The 15,141-nt window shown below is 34.0% G+C and overlaps 2 protein-coding genes across 2 annotated transcripts; one reads left to right on the top strand and one right to left on the bottom strand.

The window, feature by feature from the left end:
• The first annotated feature begins 550 nt into the window (after positions 1–550).
• LOC118741072 (probable ribosome production factor 1) lies at positions 551–2,049 on the top strand. The gene is given in 1 exon segment (XM_036472895.1): positions 551–2,049. A coding segment is annotated over 1 exon segment (1,302 nt). The 5' UTR covers positions 551–648; the 3' UTR covers positions 1,951–2,049.
• Positions 2,050–2,470: 421 nt separating this feature from the next.
• On the bottom strand, positions 2,471–3,987 carry LOC118741073 (peroxisomal biogenesis factor 19). Its single transcript, XM_036472896.1, has 6 exons — positions 3,775–3,987; positions 3,534–3,669; positions 3,251–3,467; positions 3,057–3,143; positions 2,830–2,993; positions 2,471–2,763 (listed from the first exon to the last, which is right to left on the bottom strand). Exons 1-6 carry the CDS (start codon positions 3,824–3,826, stop codon positions 2,514–2,516), a joined length of 906 nt encoding a protein of 301 aa, XP_036328789.1. The 5' UTR covers positions 3,827–3,987; the 3' UTR covers positions 2,471–2,513.
• Between the last annotated feature and the right edge of the window lie 11,154 nt (positions 3,988–15,141).

Here is a 15,141-nt window from a genome sequence, read left to right as displayed (position 1 = left end):
AATACACATTAATGCCATAGATGAATTGTAATGAGTAAAATAAGTTGATTAAACATCAAATAAAAATAAAAAATATAAAAAATTGTGCATGTTTGTCATTGCTATTTCATATAAAAAAAAGAAAACGAGGTCAAAGAACGTAAATCTATAACAGGAGACAACACGTTATAATTGTAGCGAGTGTGAACATCGGGAGCGTGCCTTCTCTTTTCATCCAATCACAAAACGTATTTGGGCAAAAGAGAAAGCACGCTCCTGATGTTCCCACTCGTTACAATTATAACGTGTTGTCTCTTCTTATAGATTTCGTTCTTTGACGAGGTGAACAATTCTTTACGGAAGATATGCTTCATCATGTTCACGTTGAACTCAATTGGGACTAACAAGAGCCTATATTAAGGTTAAGAAATGTTAAATATGTAACTAAAAACATGATATCCATATGTATTAGGTACCCGCATGGGAATTTCTTTTTTTTTTGCATAAAACTCGCCAATTCGAAATTCAGTGTTACTTTTCTGACATATACTGTAGTCAGCTGTTCTATTGTGAATGCCTCACACTGAAGAAGCAGCATTTTGTGATTAGTTTACATTTTCGGACACGTGCCGCAGATTTTTCTATATTATTCTAAAATAAACCAGGGAAATGGCAAATAAAATGAAGAAAAAGCCACAAAAAAAGCCTGTTGAGCCAGATAGTGACTCTAGCTTTGACGAAGAGGAGCCACAACAGATGGAAGCGCAAGAAGATAGTGATGCGTCAAGTGACGAAGAGGAGGACCTTCCTACAACCAGCAAGACGAAGAAGCCATCCAAAGATAGCAAACCTGCTAAAACTCCCGAACAGGATGACAGTGACAGTAGTGATGACGACGTGGAGGAAGATATGGATGCTGAGGACAATGAGAATAAAGAAGCAAATAAAAGTAAAGATGTGGGCGAAGATGAGAATAAAGATGATGCCAGTGTTGGTGGGGCTGATAATGACGGTGATGCCGAAGAGAAGAGTGATGATGAAGAAATTGAACCAGAAGTGCGTATGCCCGTTATAAATCCTTTGGCACTGATTAAAAATAAAGACCAACGCATGGCACTGTATCGTAAAATGAAAAAAGAGAAACATAAACAGAAAATGCACGAGAGACGCGCGCGCCGCAAAGCTGGCCTGCCTGCTAATCCGGGACACACCATATAAAGCTTGCGAGAAAAGGATCAAACGACAGTGACCAATTTAGATGACTCTGATAACGAGGAGCTGCGTCGTGAATTGGAAATGGACGATTTCAGTTCTTATTTTCAGCGTAGTTACGAGCCGAAAGTACTGATTACCTACGCCGATAATCCAGTAACGAAGACAAGAAAATTTGGCCTGGAACTAAGTCGAATTTTTCCAAATGCATTGGTTAAAATACGAAATAGATCTTCTGTAAAAAATATATGCAAAAGTGCTATACGCGAAGAATACACGGATGTTGTAGTCATAAATGAAGATCGCCGCAAACCTAATGGCCTGCTTGTCATACATCTACCAAATGGTCCGACGGCGCATTTCAAATTGTCTAATGTTAAACTAACTTCGGATATTAAGCGTAGTCATAAAGAGATAACGAAACATCGCCCTGAAGTCATATTGACTAATTTTACCACAAGATTGGGTCTCACCGTTGGTCGCATGCTGGGTGCGCTTTTCCATCATGATCCTGAGTTTAAAGGTCGACGTGCAGTAACTTTTCATAATCAACGTGATTATATATTTTTCAGACATCATCGCTATGAGTTCACAAAGGAGGGCAAAAAGGTGAATTTACGTGAAATGGGACCACGTTTTACATTGAAACTGCGTTCGCTACAAGAGGGTTTGTTCGATAGCAAAACGGGTGACTACGCTTGGATAATAACAAACAAGAGGCACGCTATGGAGTCCTCCCGACGTCGTTTCTTTTTGTAAAGTTTGGCTTTGCTTGTAACATCTTGTTTTTTTGCAAAATGTAAAAGGAGTTCCAAATAAATGAAATGTGCATCTGCATTTCTCTCTTCATAAAATTAACTTACAACTTTTTATCAAAATATTTATGTTTTTAATACAAGGTAATTTTTTCATTCAAAAACGTTGAAAATAAATATTTTTTTTGTAAGTATTTCATATTTTGCATCAAACCAGTAAATGATATACCTAAATTAATTCAACAAATTAAAATCAAAAAGAACATTAATAATGCAAATAAAATAAAATATCGTCAAAAACAATCGGGCAGGTTCTGCAATTCACTTCCGAGTGAATTTCAACCCCTGCCAATTTGAATTCAAAGCGAAATTTGCTCATATTCACTCGGAAGTGAATTACAGCATAGTGAAATAACAGAACCTGCCTGAATAACTAAGATGCTCTTGTCAAATAAAAATGTCTAAATACTACTAATTGATATCAAAATTGCTGCTTCGTTCATGTCGTCTTGCCAGCAATTTCGATGCCAGCTACACGTATGATGTTATTAAAATGACGCCCACACACTACATCATTGGACACTGTGGGTTCGCTCCAGCACCTGCAGCACCGCCGGCTAAATTTGGATCCAGTATGGGAAGATCACCGGCTGTTTCAGCCAAAATTTCGTCGGGCGGGTTTCCAAATTCTTGCAATCGGCGCATCTGATCGAGAACGACTTTGAATTTGTCGCGCTTAACAGCTGCTGAATCGTCCGGTTTCTCTGCTTCTAATTGCTTCTCGAGCACTTTGTATAGTTCCAGTTGTTTTTCATATCTAAGATACATATGTACATATATAATTAATTATACACGTGTTACACGAATTTATATAGGCTACTACCTCTCTCGATCCTCAGCGCTAATTTTGTCACCATGCTCTTCAAAATATTTTGGATACTTTGCTACCAACTCTTTAATGCTTGGCAGCAATATTTCCGCACTCAGCAAACTCTGCATCATGCCTTCCATGAACGGTAGGAACATGTTGTTATCACCTTCTCCGGGCTAAACAAAAATTAAAAGCATACTCAGTATCATTCTAAGAGAAGAAAATTTTCCAAAACTTACATTTTCTAAATTGAGCCCACTAAACATGCTAGCGACATCAGTCTCAGAAACGGGTGCACTTAAATTTTCCGAGCCTTCTTGAAGGCCCTAAAAAAATAAAAATAAATGATAATAAGCAATTAGCATGTTATTAGTTCAAGTGTCAGGTGCTTTTCCCCGCATCAACAAATATGCACACACACACACACACTCACCTTGAGTGCTTGTGCTATACTATCAGAATATTTGGCCACTTCTTCATCACTTGCTGGATTTTCGCCCTGCAAAGTCATAGCTGCCGCTTCAGCCATTTTTTTGAATCCAGCCAAAATTTGATCTGGATCTTGCGGCAGCGGCGGTAGTTCACCACTAGGTGTGTTGGGACCACCAAACAAGGTTTGCATGCGTTCGGCTAAAACATTTGCCTGCTCACTGTGTAAAAAATTAAAAACTTTAAATACAAATATCAAATTGATATTTCATAATTAATAATTTTACATAAAAAATGCGTCGGGATCTGCGGCGGATTCGGCATCAGCTGGAGTGCCCACCACCGCCCCATTTGCAGCAACATTTTTGCTGGCATCTCCTGCGCTGGCGGATGTGCTGTTCTTATCGAAATCCTGCAAGGCATCTGTGGATATGTAAATAAGAAATCAAATTTTTATTAATTTTGACTCATTTTATATTATATAATTTAAAACGCCCAGAATATGACGGCGGTGCACATTGGACTCACTGTCAAGCAAATCATCCAATTCTTTCTTGTCGTTTTGTTTATTTTCTGCCATTTTCACTGCGAGGATTACTGCTTCTCAGTGAAATTACTTCGTTGTTTTTTATTATAGGCTATTCTTTGCGCTTCGAAGCTCGAGCTTATCTTTTATTTTTAACTAACAATAAAAAATTTATGCAAAGATGGAATATGTGTGCGTAATAACCGCACAAAATTGCAATTTACGTCAAGTCGGCTGCTGCTCATCTGGGCAACCGATGTTGCCATTTTGCACAAAGTGTTTAAAGGTTTAGATGTAAAAGAAAAAACTATTTGATCCTGTAACTAACATAATTTTTTACATAATTCTATCATAATTCCTTTAAAAATAAAAATATTAAAAATTTTAGATAAAACAGTGGACACTTAGCTCAAAAAGCTAGATTTCTGGCAACTTATTAAATTAAACAGGGTGGTGCGTGTGCAAAGTTAAGAAACGGAAGTTAGTTCAGTTCTGTGTTCTCTTCCTCTTCCGCCTTCGTTTGACACTTCGTTTATATTTTAGGGGGGTTTTATATTTCTGAAGATATATCACCGGAAAATACTGAAAATTTTCTTCAGATAATACGCTCTTTAAAATATATTTATGCAAGCTTTATGTACAGTATGTAATAAATAAATAAACGTTTTAAAATTCATAAACTGCACTTTATTTATATTACATTTACATTGGACCAAAATGCGTGATTTGAAATCAGTCATTTGAAGGTGTTTACACTACTTGATCCGCATTTGCTTTGACTTCTCATCAAATGAAAAGGGAAGACAAAAACAAAATGTATGTAAACAAACACTACATTTATTATATTGTTAACGCTTTTTGGACACAAAAAGGCAATTATTCTTTGATTAAACTAAAAATGTGTAAAGCTCTTGTATAAATTAACAATTTTTACACACAAATTTCAAAGATTTATTTATTTCGTTGTGTTTGTTTTGTGTTTGAAAAATTCCAAATGTCAAAGACAAACCAAAGCTTTTGTGGAACTTTTGTTTCTGAGTGCGTTCAATAAAATAGTACGGCAATTGGAACGCATTTGTTTCGTGATTTTGTGTAAATGCGTCGAAATGCGTCATTCTGGAAATGTGAATTTGTATGGAGAAATGCGTGATTTGGCCTCGCATTTGAGGTTTCTCGCCCAAATGACGCATTTGGGCTCAATGTAATCCGATGATTGGATCATGAAGAAATTAACGGTACCCCTAAATTTGAATATAAGAATTGAAGCCCGTTGTGTTCTTTCCTTAAAAACGACTTGTTTAATAAAAAGTGCTATAAACTCAAGATGCGCTCAACTTTCAAAAGTACCTAAGAAAAAATTTTAAATAAGACTCATTAAAAATAAATTTATTGATTCCATGAATTTTTGCACTTTTATGTTCCTTTTTTCGATTTCTGGTTTCTGGCTTTCGATAGAGATGGTGATTTTTCACGATTTCTATTTTTTTTTAATATTTCGAATACCGAAAAAATTAACTGAACTCTCTCTGAGAAATGAAAAGAAATTTTCTTCTACCAAAATTTCTTAAATCAGTTTGCAGCTCTCAAGGAAAAAATGCTCGTATATTCATTTCCTCATGAAAATTTACAGCAAAAGCAAAGCGCTTTTTCAAGCAACAGAAATTATAATAAATATTTCTTATAATTTCCTTGAGAGCTGGATTCTTAGCTTTAAGATACAGTTTGTATTTGAGGTTATTAGCTTTAGGGGGGGTTTGAACCCCAAAACCCACCCCTTGTGTGCGCTAATGCTGATAGGGCATTTCAAAAAGTGGCATAACTCCGTTATTTTTGGTTCTAAAACTTTCAAATTTTTTATTTTTTATGAAGGTGTATTTTAATATGTCCTACAAAAATCTGTGAAAAACGCAGTTTCGAAAAATGTGTTGGTAGGGCCTTTGTGAATTAAGGTAGCGATATACACGTATGTATGAAGAAAAAAAAAATGTTTCAAATTCTGCCATAAAAGCTCGCAATAATGGTGTGAGTATATTGTAATATGCATTTTCCTAAGTATTAGTTTATAGAAATGAAAATGTGCTATTTGTGTGAATTGTGAATCTGTATATTTTAGTAAAATTGCTTAATATTGAAAATTGCATATAAATGCTGGAAGGAGAATTTGCCAATAAAATACTGTGCGTTGAAATTAAACTTTGCCAGAATACAGCCAAAATGTGTCTTAAAATCTCACAATAATGGCTTAATCAAAATGTGATTTTCGTATGATGTTTCATGTTAGGGTAAGTCAAAACTAATTCACGATATATGTATGTATACCTACATACATGATAAAAATATAGTAAGTGTGGTGTGGTTAAAAATTTAAATTATTTAAAATATTTTTATATATACATACATATTTCGATTAAATAATGGCTGCGTTTCTTTATTTATTCCGGATAATCCCATTTCACAGCCAGAATAAACAGAATGCGATTAAAATATACGTTAACATATCATCAGGAACGTTCTAAAGAATAAGTAAACAAAAAATATAAATATAAATGCTTTCAGCAAGAACAAAAACTCTAAAGTACAAAAATTTTCTTTTTGATTTACATAAATTGAAAAGAACTTAATTCAATAATTTCAAAAATAACAAAGTAGAAAAAAATGCACAAAGTACAATAGTAAATAGTATTAACCCTACAATACTCCCCCTTCCAGAGAGTTATTATTATACAAATTGAAATAGATTGCATGATAAAAAATAGGAAGGTAGAACCAAAATGTATTCAACAAAGTGTGATTGATTTTGACATTGCTCTCATAAGAAACAGGCTATAATGTCAAATTGAAATGAATTGTTAACCCATTTGAAAATATTTTTTTTTCAAATTTGAATTTGTTTAAAAAAAATGTACACATAAAATTTTCAAGCAACACATTTTCTTAATAAACGTTAAATTGTTAGAGATAAACCGCCGAGGAGAGTAAGTAAGTACATTTAAAGTTTGGTATTAAGTAAATACGTTCGACTTTGCTTAATATTCAATGTAAGGAAACCAAGATGAAACGGAGCAAAACTTTTGAACGGTGCGATGTATGCAATAGACGTCAGGACGCGAAAATATTGCGATGTTTTAAACCACCTAGATGCGAGTTAAGACGGCAGCGATGTGGTGTTGTACTTCAAGGAAAGTGATTTCATTTGTTGTGCGTCCGAATCAAGCACTTTCAAACGAGCTCGTTTATACCCAAACTATTTCGCATGAAAAAAATTTAATTTCAAAATTGTTAGAGTTAAGCTCTCATATAAAATTGGAAACAAATGTAAAATCATACTTTTATAAGTGTCGAATAATGTTTAGGATAAAAAATTTAAATATAAAAATAAACGTACAAAGCATAAAACTTGGGCAATTAAAAACAAGAAAATTGCTAAAACGATTTTATAAACAATTTGTTTTGTTTTATTGACAAAATATATGTATTCCAGGTAATTTAAGTAAAACAAAACTGTAATCAATATAAAAGCCTAGGGCATCAGTGCTGACAAGATACATGCATCACTAAGGGTTAATTCATTTGTTTATACTTTTTGACATTATAGTACCTTAAAAGAGAGTCGCACTGAGTTGTCAATCACACCTTGTTTAACAGGCTAACCTAATATTCACGCACGCCGCCAATTTACTGTCAAAAATTTCTCATGCACATGCAACTTGTATGAGATCAACCGAAATTGAACGGCGTGCGTATGAAGCTAACTCAATTTCCAATTTTTGTTATGCGTGACATTTTGATTTGACGTTTCGCTCAATGAAATCAAATGCAAACGCATGCAAGTCAATTTCGGGTGACGCAAAAAAACAAATTCGACGGCATGCGTACCAAAACGCAAGCCGCGAATATTAGGTTAGCCTGTAATACACCTTGGGTAGAACCGCTGAGAGGAATTTTTTAAATTCTTGACGTTTGCAAGCAATTTAATTTTAAAATTTTACACACTAACTCACACACACATTCTCATTTTCAATCTCAAACAACAACAACTTTGAACAATTCCTTTTTTTTACTCTCAATTTTATATGATTTTAAAATGTTGGCAAACTTCAAAAAAAAAAATCATGGCCGACGAATTGAGAGAATGGTTTTACCTTACTATGTTTTTGTCATGATAGATTGTTAGTGTTATGTGGTTGTGTTATTTCAACTATTCTGGCTTTAATCTGCCAACCCAAATAATTTCAATTTCATTATTTACATCTACCTTAAAATATTTTTTATCTTTTTCAATAACTCAGTAAGGCCCTTCATAAGGATGTTGAAGAGAATGCTTACTAAAAAATGCAAATAAAAACAAATTTGCACGTTTATAAATCTTTTGGAACATAAATTCCTGAATCGGAATTTTTATGTTTTAAATTTGAATTAAAGGTTTTAAAAAGTTCCCGTAAACTTCCTAAAATTTCGATATAAGTAACATTTTCAGTAGTTCGCACAACAAGTTCTCCAGGTAGACGCAAAGTTTGACCAAAAAACATTTCAGCTGGAGTGGCTCCAATATGTTCTTTGTACACTGAATGCAAACCAAGAAGAATTATCGGTAGCTCATCGTAGCAATCTCTAGTTCCATTCCTAGCCATAATTGAAGATTTCAATTGTCTATGGAATCGTTCCACAATACCATTACTTTGAGGATGATAGGATGAAGTTGTGATATGATGACTTCCAAGCAATTTAGTAAGTTCCGAAACGCGATACATATTAAGTAATAAATTTATTTGCAACTGTCTGTGCAGAGATATCCTTTAAAGCATATGCTTCCGGCCAACGAGTAAATCTATCCATAATTGTTAAAATGTAGCGATAACCTTTTGAAACAGGAAGCGGTCCAACAATACCGAAATGTATATGTTCAAATCTGCTCTTTGGAATTGGAATTGTACTCACAGGAGATTTTGTGTGACGATAAACTTTAGATTTCATTGTCACCACATTTGGTCTTAGGGAAGCATAATGCCCCTTAGTAAGAGAGTCCGTAATTTGATGTTTAAATATTTTTATAGTATTCTAAAATATCTAGTTTATTACTGGTCAAAAAGATTTACTCATATTTGCAGAAATCCCTTGCCAAAAAACGCCAACAAAGTAAACGAAGAACAATTCTGCCTAACTGCAAAAGCTTGTTGTGTTTTCAATTGCTACCAGATTTTTCGTTATTACCCAGTTCTTGTACAAAATATTTGAACAAGTACAGTTATTCAGGCAGCTCCTTAAATTCGCTTCCAAGTGCAAATGGCTCAAGTTCACTTTGAATCCAAATTTCGGTGTTCTGTATTTCTCATGTTTCATGTTAAATGAATAAATTTTTTCGTTTTCAACATCTCTTTCATTCTGTAAATGATTCAGTAAAATCTCGGGATCCCGGAACTGTAATCCGGGGATTTGGGGATATAAAAAAGTGTCCGGGATTAGGTAATTCCGGGATTCTGGATCCCGAGATTGAATGCCCTATTTCAAAGTATCGCGAGCCTCACGAATGAATTTGAGCTCTTCGTCTATAATAGGTGACGTTGGTCTCCTATGATGGAATTCTAGGGGTGAGAGTTGATGAAGGTTTTGATTGATTCTCGATAAATAGTCTGTCGCTAATATACCATATTTATATAGTCAGTCTGGCTTAGCGGATGGTATATTCCCATTCCCATTTTGCCTTTCTGACTTCTTAATTAAAGCAGAGAAACTATGCAAGAATAAAACCGGTGTATCCGGTTTTTTTCTTAATTAAGAACAGGGCACCGGTTTTTTTATTTTTAAATTACCATTTTTCGAATTACTCGAAAACTGGTTATCGAAAAATGACAATAATGAACACCCTAGTGAGAAGCTGCAAATAGCATCCTCAATGTTGCCATCAGATGTTGCGTGGGAGTTCCCCGTCTGAGACAATAATCTGAATCCATTCACTACCTCGGCGTTGGAACATTCAGGGGACAACTCTTGATTCAACTAATCGCCTCTAAAATTGTCTGTAAAATCGCGTAATACTCAGTTGAAAAAACGATGCCACTTGCCACACAGCACATGAAACAGTGGCCCTGAAATCAATCAATCAAACAAAAAATTATTGGTTTTATAGTTTATCAGCAAAATCTTAAAAGAAATTTCAATGCAGATCCTATATACATACCTTATTTATAGATTTCCGATCCATGTACAGAATTCCAAAATTCAAATCAAGCTAAAGTCAACCATTTTTTTGCTCACTAATGCCTGTGGGTTAGGTGGTGAACATTTCATTCCATTTATTTAGAGAAATATGAAATAAGATTTTAGCGATTTCCTCTGCGCTTAAAATGCAGGTACGCTATAGTAACTATCCTACACTATAGTCGCAAACATACATGTACAATGCATACATACATATGTATGCATGATTCAATTATTAAAGGTTTTGTAAGTAGCTTTTTTCTAAAATTTGGCACTCCCACCCACAGGGATGGTTTTTAGAAGCAGAAGAAAAAGGGGAAGAATTCAATCACACTTCCTAAAATGGGAGCTAAATTCTATAAAAACGTGTGGATAATAGTGAATGGTGGTATTTTAAAACAAAAACGAATTTGATTTAATTATTTAATTTAAACAAGCTTATTTACATCGAATATAACCCCCTATTGTTATTAAAAATAAATATTTCTATGTTTATACCAAACTTGCGTACGTCAGATGGCGCATAACTCGAGAATGGATGGTCCACTTTCAGCTTTTTTTTTGTTGTATTTGTTTGGTTATGGCTCGATTGTTTCGAATTCTTTGATGTCGCACTTTTTATGTTCTGGGGAAAATATTCAACACTGGCTTGCACAGCCGCAGTTGGCGATTGGTGCCGGACGAACTCAGAGCACGCAGCTACTGAACGACTGAGATAGGGAACGTGATCTACATCGTCAAATGAGAAGTGGCGTAATGGGGCTTTCGCACGAGGCGATTTTTCAGGCAACTTTTGCGTTCAACTCCCGCCGGGTTGCACGAAAAAAAATTTGAATGACTAAAAATATCAAAATATAAAAAAATATTAAAATATTCGCCATAAAAAGGCGTTTGTATTGTTCAACTTTGCATTCTACTTTCAGCTAATCGCTTGCAATAAAGTTGGTCGCCAGCCAACATTCGCCTCGTGCGTACACCTTTTAAGTGTGCAATTACATCGCGCCATTGACTAAACCGAGCTGTCGTGTGACGATTGGGCCTATGGATGCGGTTTGGCAATGTTATATTGCGTCAAAATCTCATTCGGAAACACCAGGACTGTGTCGTGGAGTACAATACCTAAATACCTTCGTTGGCTCATTGAACGCTTTACTTTACAGCGACTTGGCAGAATCAAGAGGTCTCCACGAATATCGACAAATACATTTCGGCATTTAAGGGAATTTCGTCTCTTAACATTGAATTTCTGTAGTCCAACGATTCTCACCCATTTTGTCTTGTTGGCGCCAGCGAATGCAGAACAAACATTTCTTCAAATTTAAAAAGTAAAAATTTCACTACTAACAATTTAAAAATGTTCTTAAAACTTGCAAAGAAATTTGGAAAAGAAATATCACTGTTTTTGTTTTTAGGAGTAGGGTGGGAGTGTCATTGATAAAATTAGAGCGAGAGAAAGTTTTTCTTACAAAACCTTTCATTATTGAATCATGATATGTATGTATGTAACTATTTTGTTCATAAGAAAATTTAACAAAACACGCACACGCCTGCTCTCATTCCTACCTGAACTGACTTTCGACTAAAATACTTTGGAAGCTGAAGAAACAGTTACACCCAGAAATGTATTGTACATACTTGCAACAACTAAGAAATATGTAGGCGTGAACACCCTGCAGCAGGTCAACAAAGCCACTGGCATCCTCTGGCATGTGGGTAAAGTTTGACTTTTGCAAATATTTTGCTAAAATTTTCTTGCGCTTAGACGTTTATTTGTCATGATTAAATCCATTACCAGGGATAATCGCATTAAAATGTAACAACGAAAGGTCGGTTTATTGAACAACATTTATAAACGAATTTCCATATTTCGGGTTTGCACATAGCTGTGTAGGACTTACCGCACCGCCCATCTACAAAACGTTCTACAAATGTTTTAAATATTTCTTGTCTATGTGCCCGTGCTTTTAGTGTTGTATTCAACGGTAGCGCGGTTACGCTTCCACTTCCAGGTGAACAGATAGACGACGCACAGTGCCGCGAAGGTGGACAAAAATACAAAAATCGACTGTCTTGAAACTTAGATGTTTCGATGTCAAGTTACAGCTAAATCTCCAACTAAGAGAAGTTCATAAGTTATTTTGTGATAAAAAAAACTTTCAGCCTCACACACCCCCTCAAAGTACACCTATTTTCTACATACCATTTCATTTCGGCGATTCGCACATAAAAGTGGTCGCAGTTAAAAATTTGTTAAAAATACATTTTTATTCCTAGCAAGATCAACTTTTGCACTTTGATAAAGATATATGCGACAAACCAAGAAATGTATGGTTCATGGAAAAAAAATTTATACAAATATTTTTTTTTTATTAATAAATAAATATATGATTAAACATACCAAAATCCGAAAATTGGTAAACTTTGGAGACAAAAAAAAAAAAACATCTTGAAAGTTCGTGAAATTTTTTTTTTGGTTATGGTAGTTTGGACCTTCTACTAACAGAAACAATCGAAATCTCTTCCAACTTTTTCCAATATTTGAAAATTTTCAATTTTGAAAAAGTGACTAAATGCCTTTTTTTTGGTATTATTTTAGCTGATCTATATTTACAATACTTTTTCTGAATGCCCTAAGATCTAAATTTTTGGTTCGCTTTTCAAAAATAAGGTATTGAATTAAAGCTAAAAGTGCCAAAAAAAAAAAGAGGTACAGGGTGCTTTGAAATGAAAAAAAAATTATCAGCTAATTAAAATACTTAAATATGCATCACGGTATGGGAGCCAAAAACAAAGGTATACGAAGATTTACATATATATATATATACATATATATATATATATATATAGAGCAATGACACCAGTTTACAAATAATATGTTAACCAATGATTAGACGAAAGGCGAACAAAAAGAAAATAAAAATAAATAACATACCTATTACTCTTCATCTGCATAAAGAGTACTATTTTGCTTAAGCAGCAAACAGCTTGCGAAAATGATGCACATCATGGAGGTCCAATTTTTTTATATATTTTTTTTTTGATTGAGTCTTTTTATAATTTTGTTCACCTAACTAATTACATTACCTGTGCAAAAATTTCAACGTTTTACTATTAGTGGAAAATGTAGCTCAACGCGAGTTTAAAATTTCATGAATTTTTCTCTGGTGCTAAGAGTCCTCTCTTGTGGAAAACAAATAAAAACCCAAGAGTTTAGTGTTTTGTTGAACGAAACAAGAGAGTTATACCTTAGAAATTATGGTTGGTATAACATGCCAAGTTCAGTGCATAAAGTTTTAGTACATGGATGTGATGTAATTAAATACTTTGATTTACCAATAGGTAATGATTTTAAAGCTATGTTTTCATTTATTTTCTTATTCTGTATTTCCACCTATTTTATCAGGTTCATTATCAGAAGAAGCCTTAGAATGTTCACACAAAAACATAAGAAAATATCGGCTTAATCGTTCTCGAAAAACTGGAAGAGTAAAAAGCAATACGGATTTAATGACTCGTTTGATATTATCGTCAGATCCATTAGTTGCATTTAAAAGAAATATAAAACAGAGAAACAAATATTTAAAGGGTTCTGATCTCAGCTTTAATAAATACATTGTTGAAAGTGACGAAGCAGACAAAAGCATGGAATCATTTGAATCAGTGATCACTTCCTCCTCTTCTGAGGACTCTGAAACTGAGTGATTATAACAACTAGTTCGGTTTTTATTAACATATTATATGTTATTACCATATAACAGCTATTATTACTTACTTACTTAACAGTGATTATGCTTTATTTTAAATGAAATCAAAAGAATTTTTTTTTCTAAAGGTTAACATGTAAGGAAAACCGACTTAATTTTTCATATTACCATAATGTATTCATTTAGGAAGTAAAGTTTAGACGAATTTTGACTATTAAGACTATTTTTCTGAACACTTAGCAACAATGATATGCCATATTTCATTTTTAAATAATCATGTGCAAAAACTCGGTGTTTTTTTAATGGGTACCCGTTACAAAAAAACCGATTACTTTCTTAAAATTAGAGTAATATAGACACTTCAGATGTAAAGTTTCAATAAATTCTGACGACTCCTTCCTGTTTTCGTAAACACCACAATCAGCAATGATTATGCCTTATTTGTCTTTCATATAGTAATGTAAAAAAAAATCTTTTTTTTTTAATGGGTACCCGGTACCGAAAAATCGATTTCATTTTTGAAATAAGCATGGGTTAGTCCTTTTAGGTGTAAAGTTTCAACAAGTTCTGAATACTATTTCGGTTTTTATAAACATATGTCTACGATGATTATGAGTTATTTTACCTTTTTATAAAATTGTAAAAAAAAAAATTTTTTAATTAAATGGTAACAGATGCTGAAAAACGTTTTTTTTTTTTTTTAATTGCCGTGATATAGTCCTTTCAGGTGTAAAGTTTCAGCCCATTCTGATGCCTCCTTCCACTTATATCAACACATGTCCACAATGCCTATTTTCATATAAAAATGCAAGAAAAACTCGGTTTTCTCGAAATGAGTAACCGGTACAGAAAAACCGATTTCAGTTTTGAAATTAGAGGGGCATAATACTTCTAGGTGTGAAGTTTCAGCCAATTCTGACCACTCCTTCTATTTTTGTCCATCATTTGTATGGAGTCGCGGCACTGTGCGACGTTCCCCTTTCAGCAAAGCGCAACGAATGTGATTAACCCTTCTATGTGTACGCGGGTTGAACAACTCCTCAAACAGACACCTCAACCACAGTAAAAAGAATGCATTTATATATACATATATATATAAATGTAGTACGTATATAAATGTGTATGTATGTACATATCCAAGTTAGATAGCACCATAGCGAAATGCACTCTTAAGTGATAGCATTATATGTTTGTGGGTCAAGTTTTCCTTTTATATGTCCATTCGTAACGATGTGAGGAGTCCAGTTGGTTTTTATGGAAAATCAGTCAGTGGGAAATTCATATATATGTATGTATGTACATATGCACTTATACATATTTCTTGCGGTCTGGGCTTGTAACATTTTTCCATAACTTGCCAATATTTTTCGGCGTTCCCCAGTTTCTCAGCATGTGCTTGGTAAATATACATTTAGGTGTAAATAAGTATAGTGGGAGTTGGCTGCACTGAAAACAATGGCTTGCGAT

The sequence above is a fragment of the Rhagoletis pomonella genome, unplaced genomic scaffold (assembly GCF_013731165.1).
Source record: "Rhagoletis pomonella isolate Grant_MI unplaced genomic scaffold, Rhpom_1.0 Rhpom_scaffold_00006, whole genome shotgun sequence".
Taxonomy (NCBI): Eukaryota; Metazoa; Arthropoda; class Insecta; order Diptera; family Tephritidae; genus Rhagoletis; species Rhagoletis pomonella.
Note: the sequence above shows the minus strand (reverse complement) of the source record. Positions and strands in the feature narration are given on the sequence as shown.

Coding starts and splice junctions, on each gene's coding strand:
- LOC118741073 (XM_036472896.1), bottom strand. CDS start 3,826: ATGGCAGAAAATAAACAAAACGACAAGAAAGAATTGGATGATTTGCTT. Junction 3,670..3,774: donor ATTGGATGATTTGCTTGACA/GTGAGTCCAATG, acceptor ACATATCCACAG/ATGCCTTGCAGGATTTCGAT. Junction 3,468..3,533: donor GATCCCGACGCATTTTTTAT/GTAAAATTATTA, acceptor TTTTTTACACAG/TGAGCAGGCAAATGTTTTAG.